The sequence below is a fragment of the Leucopleurus acutus genome, assembly GCF_964270905.1.
Source record: "Leucopleurus acutus genome assembly, chromosome: 2".
Classification (NCBI taxonomy): Eukaryota; Metazoa; Chordata; class Mammalia; order Artiodactyla; family Delphinidae; genus Leucopleurus; species Leucopleurus acutus.
In genome coordinates, this window is record NC_139143.1 from 132,969,838 (window position 1) to 132,986,375 (window position 16,538).

The following is a 16,538-nucleotide window of genomic DNA, read 5'->3' on the forward strand; positions in this document are numbered from 1 at the left end:
CAAGAACGTGGACTCAGGCAAAACCGTGTGCGCTGCAGAATTTGTTAGCTGGTCGTCATATTACCTTTTAATTATCCTAATGATCCCCAGCCGAGCTGATGGGGGGTTAAAAGGATATCTCCAGGGGAAGGCTTTTTAAAACAAAATTACTTTAGGCAAAACAAAAGTCTAGCACCCAGGACAATACTAAAGAGGATGAGTTATTAATTACTTATTGAATGACTCACTAAAGCTGTATATTTCAGGCAGAAACTAACTGTCCAAGATATACGACTTACTGCACAAAATTTTCATTTTCCATTCTGAACTGGATGGAATCCGTTTCCTCACCAAGCTCTCAATATTTAAAACTTCATCTTTGCTTAATTATTTCAAAAAACCCGAATGAGATAGGAAATGATTAACCCTACATTAATGAAAAAGGAGTGAGCTTAAAAAGCTGTCAAGTAAACTGTCTAAAGTTACACAGTTTGTAAGCTACAGAAGGACCTGGGATTCGAACTCGTAGCTCTCGGGCTCCGAAATCTAAGCTTTTCTCGCTACACTCAAGCTTGCGCTTCCACTTGGCTTCCCTAAACCGTCCGGTAGAGAGAACGTTCATTATGAAGCTTTTTTTTTTCTTTTTTCTTTTTTTGTGTTTCCTTCTCTGTTGCCAACCCTTCCATTTCACACTACCTCCTATGTTGGGCTACGAATTCCATACAACAATCGAGGTGCACTAAGGCTAGGAGTCGGAGTATAGACCCAAAGAACAGAAATTGGTTTTACTGCCTACGCGGAATGGAGGTCTGGCGCCAGCACCAAAAGCGACAAACAGGCAGGGGTCCAGAGAGGCTGCAGACCGCGCCCAGGTCTCAAGTTTTAGTCAAGGCCCACGTTCCGGCCAGGCGAGGGGAGCAGAGAAGGTTATCCTTTCTTGACACCCTCGCCGCCGCGGGAGCACAGAAGAGTAGGTTGGAGTCTCAGTAATAGTGCCCACAATAAATTCAAACCCCCTCTTCAGCCCGTTAAACGCACTTACTTGAGCGAAGTAATTTCCAAGACACAAGGCCGGCACCGGCAACGGGAAGGGCCCCTCGGTCCTCCTGCCCCAGACGCTGACGGTGACGACAGCCGAGCCGCGCCGCCGAGAGCGAAGGCCCAGCGCACGGAGCGCGCGCTCTCGACAGGGGCTGGGCGGCTCCGCGGCGCCACCTTTAAGCGTCACTGGTGGGGCTCTGCTTCTGAACACCCGGGTTTGAACATGTCACGGCTGAAGGGAGTAGCTGGGCGGGATCCCCGAGCGGGGTTCCGAGCTGAGAGGAGAGACTGCGGTGCCTCCGTACCCCAGGGGCTATTAAAGGCGGCGAGGAAGAGCGGGCAGTTAAACCTGTCGGGCCGCAACCTCAGTGAAGGTAAGATCCAGAGGTACGACCCGATTGTGCGACCTCGCAGAAAGCACTTGCCCCACGTAGCCTCCCTTTCCTCTGGCCTGGGTTTGGCCGCCTTTTGCCCAGGCTCCTAGCCAGGATCCCGGTGCTCGAATTCAGGCACTCATAACATTTTCACTGGTTCGGTCAGCTCGTTCGGTTCCTCCTTTCGCTCCAGGAGTGTCTGGTGCAGGGAATGTGCTGGGAATACGGTCAAAATTTAAACGGGTTGCTTTCTGGGATTCCTGCATTCTATGGAATAACAACATAATGTTTGACTAAATTAGCTATCAAGTGATGGGCACATGCTTTGTTTCTTTGGCCCTCTGTTCCTCCTCTTAATTTAATCACTTAGGGCAGTTATCAGCGCTAAAATTCTGTATTTTATCTGCTCCTTTGTGAACTAAGAGTGAATGTCACTGTTCTCTATCAAGACCATTTTCTGTGTGCAACTGGACAGGAGGATACAAGGAATAATGAACATTATCCTAAATTGAAGATCAAGATGGATGCCATACTGAGTGAATTTGGGGCCATCCTGAAAATCTGGTAAAGATAAAAAGCACAAATCTGGACACCGTGAACGAATAATAGCCAGATGCTCTTCTGATTTTCTGTTGTATACGGGAGGGAGTGGGAAGTGGGGAGAGAGAGATTATGGCATTCCTCCTGTTTTCCTCTACTTATATTTAGGTTTAAGGCTACCTGGGATTAAAAGCTTCCATTTCCTTGTAATGATTGGTTTTTTTATTGTGCCATGTATGGAGTTGACCATGCAAGCAAATACTTGCTGAATGAATGAAAGGGTATATGACAAAATCTCTGCTCTACCTAGAAAAGCTTTTAATCAATGGGGACATTAGTATTCTAAAACTACAGATGTGCATATACACTTGCTTTTTCCAAAGCCTGGAACTTTCTACATGATACCTTTCTAGGGTTCACTCTGCTTCCTGTAGGACTCTGCTCAGATAGGCCCTTCCTAACTACCCTATCTAAATACCATTGCTAACATGTATTCTCTGTTTTTTAATAGCATTTATTACTATCAGAATTTATATTATATATTTGTTTATTGTCTTCTCTCCTCTGCTAGAGTATTAGTTGTATGTGGTCAAGAAGCTTTGTTTTATTAATTGTTGTGTCCCTAACACTCAAAATAGTGCTTAGTACATAGTAGATTCTTATTAAACATTTGTGGAAGGAATAAGTAAATGAATGAGTACTCCCAAATACTAAGTGTGTGCTGGAATGTACTTATTGATTGGATCCAGATGGTTTAGTCTATTAAAGTTTCAGGGAGCAAATGAATTTTGACTCCTAGCTTCATGATGACATGGATCAGGGCTGTTTAGGTCATTATTGTATAAACAGAGCCTAACATAATATCTGGCACATACTAGGTACTCAGCAAATTATGTTGAAGGTACAATATTTCATAGGAGACAAAAGATGTAAATGGGAGAGGCACATGGTATCTATAGCTTATATATAAAAAAGGACTTCTTGTTATCATAATATAAAAGGTTTTTCTTTATCTAGTTGTAGCCTTCAACTTCCTCTTTTGTCTTTCAGCCTTTGATATCCAAACTGCGGTAATTCTGATCTATTTGTAGTCCAGTATGGGGCCATGCTTCTTATTTCCATATCTTTGCTCGTGTAACTTTGAGATGCTTAATCTCCCAGTGTTTTATTTTCTCGTTTATAATGTGATAGTAGGAATAGGACCTACTAAGGTTTAAATGAGATAATACACATAAAAGGCCTGGTACATAAAAAGTACAGGGTAAAAATTGGCCATTGCTATTATTATTGCAATAGCCTCCTAAATGGTTTCCTGAATTTCTTGTCTTAAATCTCACCCTCTAAATCAGTGCCATTACCAAGAATTATCTTTCCAAAACAAAGATCTTACTATGTCATTCACATTTAATGACTCCCAGTAGCCCACAAGATTCAGCATAAAGTTCTTAGTACAACAAACAAAAAAAGTCTTTTGAAATCTTGCCCCTAAGCGTCTACAATAAAGCCTCCTGTCTCTTTTCGGAATCCTATACTTTAACAACAACAACAATAACAAATTGTTCCCCCCCACTCCCCGAACAACCGTACTTTAAGGTTTTTTTAGAACAGTTTTAGGATTCCAGAAAGTTGAACAGACAGTACAGAGAGTTCTCGTATACCCTTTCTCCCAAGCTCATAGTTTCCCCTATTATTAACATCTTGCATTATGTAGTACATTTGTCACAATTGGTCAGCCAATATTGATATATCATTATTAATTAAAGTCCATTATTTACATTACTGTTCACTCTTAGTCTTATACAGTTCTATGAGTTTTGACAAATGCATGATGTCATGTATCTACCATTCCAGTATCACATAAATATTTTCACTGCCCTAAAAATCACCTGAGCCCTACCTGTTTATTCCTTACCCTGCTTCTCCAGAAGCCCTGGCAGCCACTCATCTTTTTTTTTTTTTTTTAATAGATTTATTTATTTATTTATTTTTGAGTGTGTTGGGTCTTCGATGCTGCACGCGGGCTTTCTCTAGTTGTGGAGAGCGGGGGATACTCTTCGTTGTGATGTGAGGGCTTCTGATCGCGGTGGCTTCTCTTGTTGTGGAGCATAGGCTCTAGGTGCGTGGGCTTCAGTAGTTGTGGCTCGCAGGCTCTAGAGCTGAGGCTCAATAGTTGCGGTGCATGGGCTTAGTTGCTCCGCGGCATGTGGGCTCTTCCTGGGCAGGGCTCTAACCCGTATCCCCGGCAGTGACAGGCGGATTCTTAACCACTGCGCCACCAGGGAAGTCCCAGACCCTCATCTTTTTACTCTTTCTATGGTTTTGCCTTTTCCAACACGTCATATAATTCGAATCATACAGTATGTAGCTTTTTCAGACTGCCCTTTTTCACTAAGTAATGTGCATTTAGGGTTCCTCCATGTCTTTCCATGGCTTGATAGCTCATTTCATTTAACACTGAATGATATTCTATGGTACGGATATACCATTTTATTTATCCATTCACCTTTCGAAGGACATTTTGGTTGCTTCCAGTTTTTGGCAATTATGAATGAAGCTGCTGTTTGTGTTCAGGTTTTTGCGTGGGCATAAATTTTCAATTCATTTGGGTAAAAACCTAGGAGTGCCTTTGTTTTGCTTTTTGGAGCTTTCTGGATTTTTGTTTTCCTTGAATATTTTTGATCTGCAGTTGGTTGAATATGCACATGCGGAACCCAAGGATACAGAGGGCGGATTGTATACTCCAGGTCTTTCTTTCGTCCTTTATATTTATATGATTATATAAATGTATTTGTAAAGTGTGGTCATGTCCATTGTTTCTAAATTGGAAAAATAGAACCTAGCCTTTAATTTTGCCGTATATAACAAAAAGCAGTTAAAATTCTGTTGATTCTTTTTTTTAAGAGCAAATGTGAATTTTTATTTTGAAAGAAATCATAATACATTTTTTAAAAATTTAAAGCTAACAAAAAATTTAAAGCTAACGAATAACAAAAACATTCCAATTTTCAGAAAGAACAATATATATATTTTACTAACTACCTAACAGCTATATACAGTGAAGGATTTCTATAATGCTTTATTTCCTACATTTTTTTACATCTTTATTGGAGTATAATTGCTTTACAATGGTGTATTAGTTTCTGCTTTATAACAAAGTGAATCAGTTATACATATACATATGTTCCGATATCCCTTCCCTCTGGCATCTCCCTCCCTCCCACCCTCCCTATCCTACCCCTCTATGTGGTCACAAAGCACTGAGCTGATCTCCCTGTGCTATGCGGCTGCTTCCCACTAGCTATCTACCTTACGTTTGGTAGTGTATATATGTCCATGCCACTCTCACGCTTTGTCACAGCTTACCCTTCCCCCTCCCCATATCCTCAAGTCCATTCTCTAGTAGGTCTGTGTCTTTATTCCTGTCTTACCCCTAGGTTCTTCGTGACATTTTTTTTTCTTAAATTCCATATATATGTGTTAGTATACGGTATTTGTCTTTCTCTTTCTGACTTACTTCACTCTGTATGACAGACTGTAGGTCCATCCACCTCATTACAAATAGCTCAATTTCGTTTCTTTTTATGGCTGAGTAATATTCCATTGTATATATGTGCCACATCTTCTTTATCCATTCATCCGATGATGGGCACTTAGGTTGTTTCCATCTCCGGGCTATTGTAAATAGAGCTGCAATGAACATTTTGGTACATGACTCTTTTTGAATTATGGTTTTCTCAGGGTATATGCCCAGTAGTGGGATTGCTGGGTCATATGGTAGTTCTATTTGTAATTTTTTAAGGAACCTCGATACTGTTCTCCATAGTGGCTGTACCAATTCACATTCCCACCAGCAGTGCAAGAGTGTTCCCTTTTCTCCACACCCTCTCCAGCATTTATTGTTTCTAGATTTTTTGATGATGGCCATTCTGACCGGTGGGAGATGATATCTCACTGTAGTTTTGATTTGCATTTCTCTAATGATTAATGATGTTGAGCATTCTATCACGTGTTTGTTGGCAATCTGTATATCTTCTTTGGAGAAATGTCTATTTAGGTCTTCTGCCCATTTTTGGATTGGGTTGTTGTTTTTTGGTTATTGAGCTGCATGAGCTGCTTATAAATTTTGGAGATTAATCCTTTGTCAGTTGCTTCATCTGCAAATATTTTCTCCCATTCTGAGGGTTGTCTTTTTGTCTTGTTTATGGTTTCCTTTGCTGTGCAAAAGCTTTGAAGTTTCATTAGGTCCCATTTGTTTATTTTGTTTTTATTTCCATTTCTCTAGGAGGTGGGTCAAAAAGGATCTTGCTGTGATTTATGTCATAGAGTGTTCTGCCTATGGTTTCCTCTAAGAGTTTGATAGTTTCTGGCCTTACATTTAGGTCTTTAATCCATTTTGAGCTTATTTTTGTGTATGGTGTTAGGGAGTGATCTAATCTCATTCTTTTACATGTATCTGTCCAGTTTTCCCAGCACCACTTATTGAAGAGGCTGTCCTTTCTCCACTGTATATTCCTGCCTCCTTAATCAAAGATAAGGTGACCATATGTGTGTGGGTTTATCTCTGGGCTTTCTATCCTGTTCCATTGATCTATCATTCTGGTTTTATGCCAGTACAATACTGTCTTGATTACTGTAGCTTTGTAGTATAGTCTGAAGTCTGGGAGCCTGATTCCTCCCGCTCCGTTTTTCGTTCTCAAGATTGCTTTGGCTATTCGGGGTCTTTTGTGTTTCCATACAAATTGTGAAATTTTTTGTTCTAGTTCTGTGAAAAATGCCAGTGGTAGTTTGATAAGGGAGTGCATTGAATCTGTAGATTGCTTTATGTAGTAGAGTCATTTTCACAATGTTGATTCTTCCAATCCAAGAACACGGTATATCTTTCCATCTATTTGTATCATCTTTAATTTCCTTCATCAGTGTCTTATAATTTTCTGCATACAGGTCTCTTGTCTCCTTAGGTAGGTTTATTCCTAGATATTTTATTCTTTCTGTTGCAGTGGTAAATGGGAGTGTTTTCTTGATTTCACTTTCAGATTTTTCATCATTAGTGTATAGGAATGCCGGAGATTTCTGTGCATTAATTTTGTATCCTGCTACTTTACCAAATTCATTGGTTAGCTCTCTTAGTTTACTGGTAGCATCTTTAGGATTCTCTGTGTATAGTATCATGTCATCTGCAAACAGTGACAGCTTTACTTCTACTTTTCCGATTTGGATTCCCTTTATTTCCTTTCCTTCTCTGATTGCTGTGGCTAAAACTTCCAAAACTATGTTGAATAAAAGTGGTGAGAGTGAGCAACCTTGTCTTGTTCCTGATCTTAGTGGAAATGGTTTCAGCTTTTCACCATTGAGGATGATGTTGGCTGTGGGTTTGTCATATATGGCCTTTATTATGTTGAGGAGAGTTCCCTCTATGCCTACTTTCTGCAGGGTTTTTATCATAAAAGGGTGTTGAATTTTGTCGAAAGCTTTCTCTGCATCTATTGAGATGATCATATGGTTTTTCTCCTTCAGTTTGTTAATATGGTGTATCACGTTGATTGATTTGTGTATATTGAAGAATCCTTGCATTCCTGGAATAAACCCCACTTGATCATGGTGTATGATCCTTTTATTGTGCTGTTGGATTCTGTTTGCTAGTATTTTGTTGAAGATTTTTGCATCTATGTTCATCAGTGATATTGTCCTGTAGTTTTCTTTCTTTGTGACATCCTTGTCTGGTTTTGGTATCAGGGTGATGGTGGCCTCGTAGAATGAGTTTGGGAGTGTTCCTCCCTCTGCTCTGTTTTGGAAGAGTTTGAGAAGGGTAGGTGTTAGCTCTTTTCTAAATGTTTGGTAGAATTCGCCTGTGAAGCCATCTGGTCCTGGGGTTTTGTTTGTTGGAAGATTTTTAATCACATTTTCAATTTCAGTGCTTGTGAATGGTCTGTTCATATTTTCTATTTCTTCCTGGTTCAGTCTTGGCAGGTTGTGCATTTCTAAGCATTTGTCCATTTCTTCCAGGTTGTTTATGGCATAGAGTTGCTTGTAGTAGTGGATCTTTTGTATTTCTGCAGTGTCAGTTGTTACTTCTCCTTTTTCATTTCTAATTCTATTTATTTGAGACTTCTCCCTTTTTTCTTGATGTGTGTGGCTAATGGTTTATCAATTTTGTTTATCTTCTCAAAGAACCAGGTTTTAGTTTTACTGATTATTGCTATCATTTCCTTCATTTCTTTTTCATTTATTTCTGATCTGATTTTTATGATTTCTTTCCTTCTGCTAACTTTGGGTTTTTGTTGTTCTTCTTTCTATAATTGCTTTAGGTGCAAGGTTAGGTTGTTTATTCGAGATGTTTCCTGTTTCTTAAGGTAGGATTCTATTGGTATAAACTTCCGTCTTAGAACTGCTTTTGCTGCGTCTCATACGTTTTGGGTCATCATGTCTCCATTGTCATTTGTTTCTAGGTATTTTTTAATTTCCTCTTTGATTTCTTCAGTGATCACTTCGTTATTAAGTAGGGTATTGTTTAGCCTCCATGTGTTTGTACTTTTTACGGATCTTTTCCTTAATTGATACTAGTCTCATAGCGTTGTGGTCGGAAAACATACTTGATACAATTTCAATTTTCTTAAATTTACCAAGGCTTGATTTGTGACCCAAGATATGATCTGTCCTGGAGAATGTTCCATGAGCACTTGAGAAAAATGTGTATTCTGTTGTTTTTGGATGGAATGTCCTATAAATATCAATTAAGTCCATCTTGTTTAATGTATCATTTAAAGCTTGTGTTTCCGTATTTATTTTCATTTTGGATGATCTGTCCATGGGTGCAAGTGGGGTGTTTAAGTCCCCTACTATGAATGTGTTACTGTTGATTTCCCCTTTTATGGCTGTTAGTATTTGCCTTATGTATTGAGGTGCTCCTATGTTGAGTGCATAAATATTTACAATTGTTATATCTTCTTCTTGGATCGATCCCTTGATCATTAATGTAGTGTCCTTCTTTGTCTCTTCTAATAGTCTTTATTTTAAAGTCTATTTTGTCTGATATGAGAATTACTACTCCAGCTTTCTTTTGGTTTCCATTTGCATGGAATATCTTTTTCCATCTCCTTACTTTCAGTCTGTATGTGTCTCTAGGTCTGAAGTGGGTCTCTTGTAGACAGCATATATATGGGTCTTGTTTTTGTATCCATTCAGCCAATCTGTGTCTTTTGGTGGGAGCATTTAGTCCATTTACATTTAAGGTAATTATCGATATGTATGTTCCTATTCCCATTTTCTTAATTGTTTTGGGTTCGTTATTGTAGGTCTTTTCCTTCTCTTGTGTTTCTTTCCTAGAGAAGTTCCTTTAGCATTTGTTGTAAAGCTGGTTTGGTGGTGCTGAACTCTCTCAGCTTCTGCTTGTCTGTAAAGGTTTTAATTTCTCCATCAAATCTGAATGAGATCCTTGCTGGGTAGAGTAATCTTGGTTGCAGGTTCTTCTGCTTCATCACTTTAAATATGTTCTGCCAGTCCCTTCTGGCTTGCAGAGTTTCTGCTGAAAGATCAGCTGTTAACCTTATGGGGATTCCCTTGCGTGTTATTTGTTGTTTTTCCCTTGCTGCTTTTAATATGTTTTCTTTGTATTTAATTTTTGACAGTTTGATTAATATGTGTCTTGGTGTATTTCTCCTTGGATTTATCCTGTATGGGACTCTCTGTGCTTCCTGGACTTGATTAACTATTTCCTTTCCCATGTTAGGGAAGTTTTCAACTATAATCTCTTCAAATATTTTTTCAGTCCCTTTCTTTTTCTCTTCTTCTTCTGCAACCCCTATAATTCGAATGTTGGTGCGTTTAATGTTGTCCCAGAGGTCTCTGAGACTGTCCTCAGTTCTTGTCATTCTTTTTTCTTTATTCTGACCTGCAGTAGTTATTTCCACTATTCTATCTTCCAGGTCATTTATCCGTTCTTCTGCCTCAGTTATTCTGCTATTGAACCCTTCTATTCTGCTATTGAACCCTTCTAGAGTATTTAATTTCATTTATTGTGTTGTTCATTGTTGCTTGTTTCATCTTTAGTTCTTCTAGGTCCTTGTTAAATGTTTCTTGCATTTTGTCTATTCTATTTCCAAGATTTTGGATCATCTTTACTATCATTATTCTGAATTCTTTTTCCGGTAGACTGCCTATTTCCTCTTCATTTGTTAGGTCTGGTGGGTTTTTATCTTGCTCCTTCATCTGCTGTGTGTTTTTCTGTCTTCTCATTTTGCTTATCTTACTGTGTTTGGGGTCTCCTTTTTGCAGGCTGCAGGTTCGTAGTTCCGGTTGTTTTTGGTGTCTGTCCCCAGTGACTAAGGTTGGTTCAGTGGGTTGTGTAGGCTTCCTGGTGGAAGGGACTAGTGCCTGTGTTCTGGTGGATGAGGCTGGATCTTGTCTTTCTGGTGGGCAGGTCCACATCTGGTGGTGTGTTTTGGGGTGTCTGTGGACTTACTATGATTTTAGGCAACCTCTCTGCTAATGGATGGGGCTGTGTTCCTGCCTTGCTAGTTGTTTGGCATAGGGTGTCCAGTACTGTAGCTTGCTGGTCGTTGAGTGAAGCTGGGTTCTGGTGTTGAGATGGAAATCTCTGGGAGATTTTCGCTGTTTGATTTCGAGCTGGGAGGTCTCTTATGGACCAGTGTCCTGAAGTTGGCTCTCCTACCTCAGAGGCACAGCACTGACTCCTGACTGCAGCACCAAGAGCCTCAATATCATTTTCTGTTTTAAGAATGGAAAGGTAATTCAGCCCTTCCTGTAGCATGGTTGCTATAATCTGTTTTTCTTCAATCACAGCATTTAATCTGTTTACATTTAATATAATATTGATACATTTGAGTTTAAATCTATATTATTTTATTTTCATTCTTTCCATTTTGTTACTTTTTTCTTGTTTTATTTTGGTTTATTTTTTTTTAATTTTTATTGGAGTATAGTTTATTTACAATGTTGTGTTAGTTTCAGGTGTACAGCAAAGTGAATCTGTTATACATATACATATATCGACTCTTTTTTTAGATTCTTATCCCATATAGGCTATTACAGAGTACTGAGTAGAGTTCCCTGTGCTATGCAGTAGGTCCTTATTATTTAGTTGTCTATTTTATATATAGTAGTGTGTATATGTCAATCCCAGTCTTCCAATTTATCCCTCCCCCCAAAAATTCTATTGATTCTTATTCTTAAGTGGTGGCCTCCTGAAATGGATTCTTCTTAATGAGGTCACTTGTAAGAGCTGTGAGGCATTTTACTAACTAGATGGGGTTGTTAACTGGTATCCGTACAGTGCAGATAAATATTTACCTGTAACTGAAATCTGTGTACTCTTGAGGGTTTTTAGATACGCTTTCTTTTCTAGTTCCTTTGCGAAAGAACTAGGTCCTAGTTCTTTTGTAAAAATACTATTTATTATTTTCCTCTTTATATAACCAATATGTCTACTATAGAAAAAGTAGAATCTATATACAGCATAAAAAATGAAAATAACCATCTACGGTTATCACTGTTGATATTTTGGAGGTTTTTCTTTTATAATTTTTTTTGTGTGTGTGTGTGAATATAGTTAATTTACTTTCTGTTTTTTTATTTTTAACAAATTTGGAATTGTACTGAGTTCTGCTTTTTTGACTTCTATTTGTACATTTTTCAGGAACACTTGAAAAATAGAGTAATTAAAATAATCAGATAATAGTCTGTCTTATGAATATTGTGATTAATTTAAATATCCAAATATTGTTGGCAGTTTTAGAGTCATCATTCTGAGTGTCAGTTCTATAAGTTACTTAGAAAGGTATACCCAAACAAAATAACTAATAATAACCAACTTCAAAGAAGCACATTAGAAATATTCTGGAAATTTTAAGTGACAGCTCTTTTTATGAGCAGCAGTGTGGGAATATATTATCTTTCAACCAAAATTAATTATCTTTTGTTCAGTATAGATATTGCAGCTCTTTTTCATTGGACCAGATAAAATGAAAGTAGAATTGTAAAGGAGGTATTGATTGTTGCTTTGTGCTTGCATGACCATGGCAGAACAGTAGTGTAGGAATGTTTTTGAGTGACTCAAAAACTCAATGAAAGTAAGAGGGGCCAGTGTTTGGAACAAAAGAATGCTGTAAATTCTAAAGGAAACCACACTATTGAACTGACAAGAACATTGGTAAGTGGATAATTTATTAAATAAGCCAATTAAATTAGTTTGGAAACCATATTATTTGAAAGAGAAATACGGGTGTAAGGCTATCATTCCTTATCTTGAAGAGAGCAGTTTGGTTAGTTTCTGTTTGTGGAATTAAGTAAATAGGTCTAGGGCTTCTAGGCCACAAGATGTCATGTTGTCTGTTTTAGGGTAATGAAAATTTGCCATGTTCAGTTTGTACAGTTTGTTGTGACACGACAAAAAGTGTAACCCAAACCATATGTTTACTAAGATTTTAAATAACCATCCTTAAATCTGTATTAACCATGTTCTGCTTTACTATTTAGCTTAACTCTGTATTTTGACTCCTGATTGTCTTAATGGAATTTACTGTTATATTCTAAAAAGCTAATGAGAATTAACCAAACTATCCAGATTTTATAACAAATAATTCCAGAAAGAAACTATGCTTCCAGGTGAATAGATCATCAAAACAAGCTAATTCTTAAACAGTTCTTAGAAATGAAAACACGAGGAAAGTGCCTTAATCCATATGTAATGGCAAAATCTGAGGTGAACATTTAATTTTTAGTATACTGAAATCCAAGGAAGTCTACTTGTTTAGATTATAAAACAAGGACCTTGATAGTTAATTGAAAATCCCATTCCTATTTCTTGATCTGTTGATATATTTCTAAATGTTAGTATTTTAACCTGTTGGGATGTGTATCCCAAGTTATCGCCAAGGCCAAAGTTTATTTAATAAAGTAGTGCAAATTTAAACTTACCCCTATATTAATATCATGTTCACTCACTTGCATTTTAATATGTTTTCTTGAGTAGAAGAGAAAAAATACAGGCTGGGAAGAATGGAATTATAGTTTCAGTGAAGCTTGTCTTCACTATAAAACTGAATGTACCCTCAAGTTAATGTAATAAATTCAAGCATGTTTTTCTCTTAAAGTGATTAGTAAACATGTTTTCCTTTTCATATGTTTAACATTGTTTCACTCTTTTCTTACAGTATCCTGGACTTCAGCAAAGAAGTGTTGTCTTCATGCATTCTAAAATAACAGTGGTTCAGGTGTTCTAAACCACAAAGATATATTCCTTTGAATCAACCTAAAGCTGCAACTGAGTTAATGCCTTCCATATAACTTTTTAATTTTACTTTGGGGTGTGTGTGTGTGTGTGTGTGTGTGTGTGTGTGTGTGTGTGTGTGTGTGTGTGTGTGTGTTAAACTTTAAAGATAGCCTCAAAGTGACACTATAATATTATGGTTTATCAATTTGGAATTATTTGTTTAATGTAATGAGGCCATTGGTGGCCATACATAAACTACTGTGGAGAAAATTGGAATGTTTATCAATGAGCTTTCCCGGATTCTTTACAGAGTGACTTGATCTATTGGTTTATTCTTTTAAAGTGCTCATAATTGGGTAGACAGTTTAGTAAATGGCATTTGTAAGATAAACTATTATCAGAATATTACCCTGCATCTAGCAAAAGCCTTTTTGTACTGCTGTTACTGGATTCTAGCATTTAAGTGACAGTAGGGCCCTCTCATTTAATCAACGAGGAAACTGGGGACCAGAAATACTAGGCTACTGGCCAGTTTGTTTAGTTATACAGTTTAAACCAGAGCCTTAGGTCCCTGACTCTTTGGTCAGTGTATGTCCATGATGCTATACTGTGTATCATAGTTGAATATATTTACAATCTTTTAGAAGATGGTAATCAATCTAGACTAGATCTAGACTTTAATGGGTATGATTTTCTGCCTTAAGTAAACAGTTATTATTGTATACTGTGCATGATCATTATATTTATGAAACTGTCCAAAGGAGTCAAAAAAATTTTTTAATCTCATTATTTATTGCTCCTATAGTTTACTTGCTACACATTCTTTTATTCATCCATGTAAACACCATTTTAGACATGTTTTTTTATTTCTTCTCTGTTTCTTCACCTACCCACTTGTATCTTCCTCAAATTAGACAGTTCTCTGCTGTCAACCCATTTGTTACTCCCTATTTCTGTAATTAGCTGTTGTCAATGGAAGAAAGAATGAATTGCCCAAAAAAACATGTAAAGAAGTCTTTTTTCAGTGTTTGTTAAGGATCATGCCATCCCTTGTGGAAGTCTCTAGTCACATGGCTATTTAAATTTTAATTAACCAAAATTAAATAAAATTAAAAATCAAGTTCTTCAGTCACTTTAGCCACATTATAAGTGCTCATTGGCCATATGCAGCTAGTGGCTACCATATGAAATAGGGCAGATACAGGATATTTCCATCATTGCAGAAAGTTCTGTTGGGTAGTGCTGCTTAAGGGTATTATCGACCCTGTGAGAAATGTATATATGTGTGTGTGTATATGTGTATATATATATATATATATATATATATATATACATATACACACTTTATTTTTTTATTCATTCACATATATACATATGTGTACATATGCATTCATAAGATTGTCTTGATATATTACATCATCTATATTTTAAAAAATTCACTCTTTATCTTTAGTTATCTTTATTGGGGTATAATTTACAAACAGTATGTACATTCATTTTAAGTGTACAGTTTAATGAGTTTTGACAAATATATACTGTTGTGTAACCTCTACCAAAATCAAGATAAAGAACATTTCCAGTACTTGAAACGTTCCCCTTGCTGTCAGTCTACCCCCACTGCTAGCTCCATGGAACCAGTGGTCTGCTTTTTGTCAATATAAATTAGCCTCTTCTAGAATTTAATTCGAATAGAATTATACATTTACAGTTTTTCCGTGTTAGGCTTCTTTTGCTTAGTATAATGTTTTTTGAGGGTCATCTATATTGTTTACAAAAGTAGTTCCTTTTTATTGTTGAACAGTAATAGTCCATTGTATGTATGTATTTCAGTTTGTTTATCCATTTACCTGTTGAGTTGTGTTTTAGCTTTTGGCTATTATGAATAAAACTGCTTATGAGTTTTCAAGTACAGTCTTTGTGTAGACATATGTTATCATTTCTGTTGAGTTAAATACCTGAGCGTGGAATCGCTGGACATATAATAATAAGTGCATATTTAACTTTATAAGAATTCACCAAACTGTTTGTCCCTAGTAATATGAGAGATTCAGTTGCCACAAATCATTACCAACACTTTGTATTGTCATTATTTTTAACATTAGCCATTCTTGTGGTTGTGTTACAGTATCTCCTTATGGTTTTATTTATATTCCTTGATGATTAATGATGTTGAGTATCTTTTGAACTGCTCATTCGTTTTTTGTATATCTTTTGCCAAGTGTTCAGATTTTTTGTCTATTTTTAATTGGGCTGTTTGTCTTCCTGAGTTATAAGACTTTTTCTATTCTAGGGATGCAAGTCCTCAGATATATTGTGTATCTATATTGGTATCTATTTAATATATTCTCCCAGTCTGTGGCTTGCCTAATTTTCTGAACAATTTCTTTAGAAAAACATAAGAGTTTTTAATTTTGATGAAGTCCAATTTATCAATTTTTTTCTTTTATGATTGTACTTTTTCTATACTGAGAAATTTTATCCATCCCAAGGCTGTGAAGATTTTCTCCTCTGCTTTCTTATAGAATTTTTATAGTTTTATCTTTTACATTTAAGTCTGTGCTGTACTTGGCATTAATTTTAGAGTATGTCACAAGGCAAAAGTTGAGGTTCATTTTTTATCTATACGAACATTTGTTTAAAAGACTATTCCTTTCTTACTAAATTATTTTGGCAACTTTGTTGAATATTAACTGACATTATTTTATTGCCTGGAATATTTTCTGAGCTCATTTTTTTTTTCCTGTTTGTCTATATGTCTGTCCTTATATAAGCTTTATGGTAAAAATTAAAATCAAGTACTGTTAAGTCCTATCGCTTTCTTCTGTTTCAAAATTGTTTAATATATTTTAGTTCTTTTGCATTTCAGTGTACATTTTAGAATTAGCTTGTTAGTTTCTACAGAAATGCCTTCTGGAATTTTGATTAGGATTGTACTGAATCTATAAGTCACTTTGAGAAGTGACATCTTAAAAATATTGAGTCTTCAAGCTGTAACTTGGTATATTTCTCTACTTATCTAGACCTTCTTTAAGTTTTTACAGCAAAAACCACAGGTCTTTCATATATTTTGTATTTTCATACCATAGGTTTTGCATATATTTGTTAAATTTAACACTGAGTATTTCATGGTTTTAGATGTTATGTCTTGTAAATCTTTAAGCATTTAAGAATGTTTTCAGTTACTGATTGCTAATATGTAGAAACACAATTGATTTTTGTATATTAAGCTTGAAGTTTGTGACCTTTCTAAACTCATTACATTTAATTTTTTTTGTAGCTTTCTTAGGATTTTCTATATAGATGTTCATGTCTGCTAATAGAGACAGTTTTACTTCTTCCTTTTCAATCTGAATGGCTTTTATTTATTTTTCTTGCCT

The 16,538-nt window shown here is 36.4% G+C and overlaps 1 protein-coding gene across 1 annotated transcript in view; it reads left to right on the forward strand.

Moving 5' to 3' along the window:
• Positions 1-1,223: 1,223 nt before the first annotated feature.
• LRRC40 (leucine rich repeat containing 40) overlaps positions 1,224-16,538 on the forward strand; it is a 55,615-nt gene continuing 40,300 nt past the window's right edge. Inside the window, exon 1 of the mRNA XM_082832743.1 lies at positions 1,224-1,394. Within this exon, the coding sequence (XP_082688869.1) occupies positions 1,244-1,394 (151 nt within the window). The 5' untranslated portion in view covers positions 1,224-1,243. The remainder of the gene's footprint in view (positions 1,395-16,538) is intronic.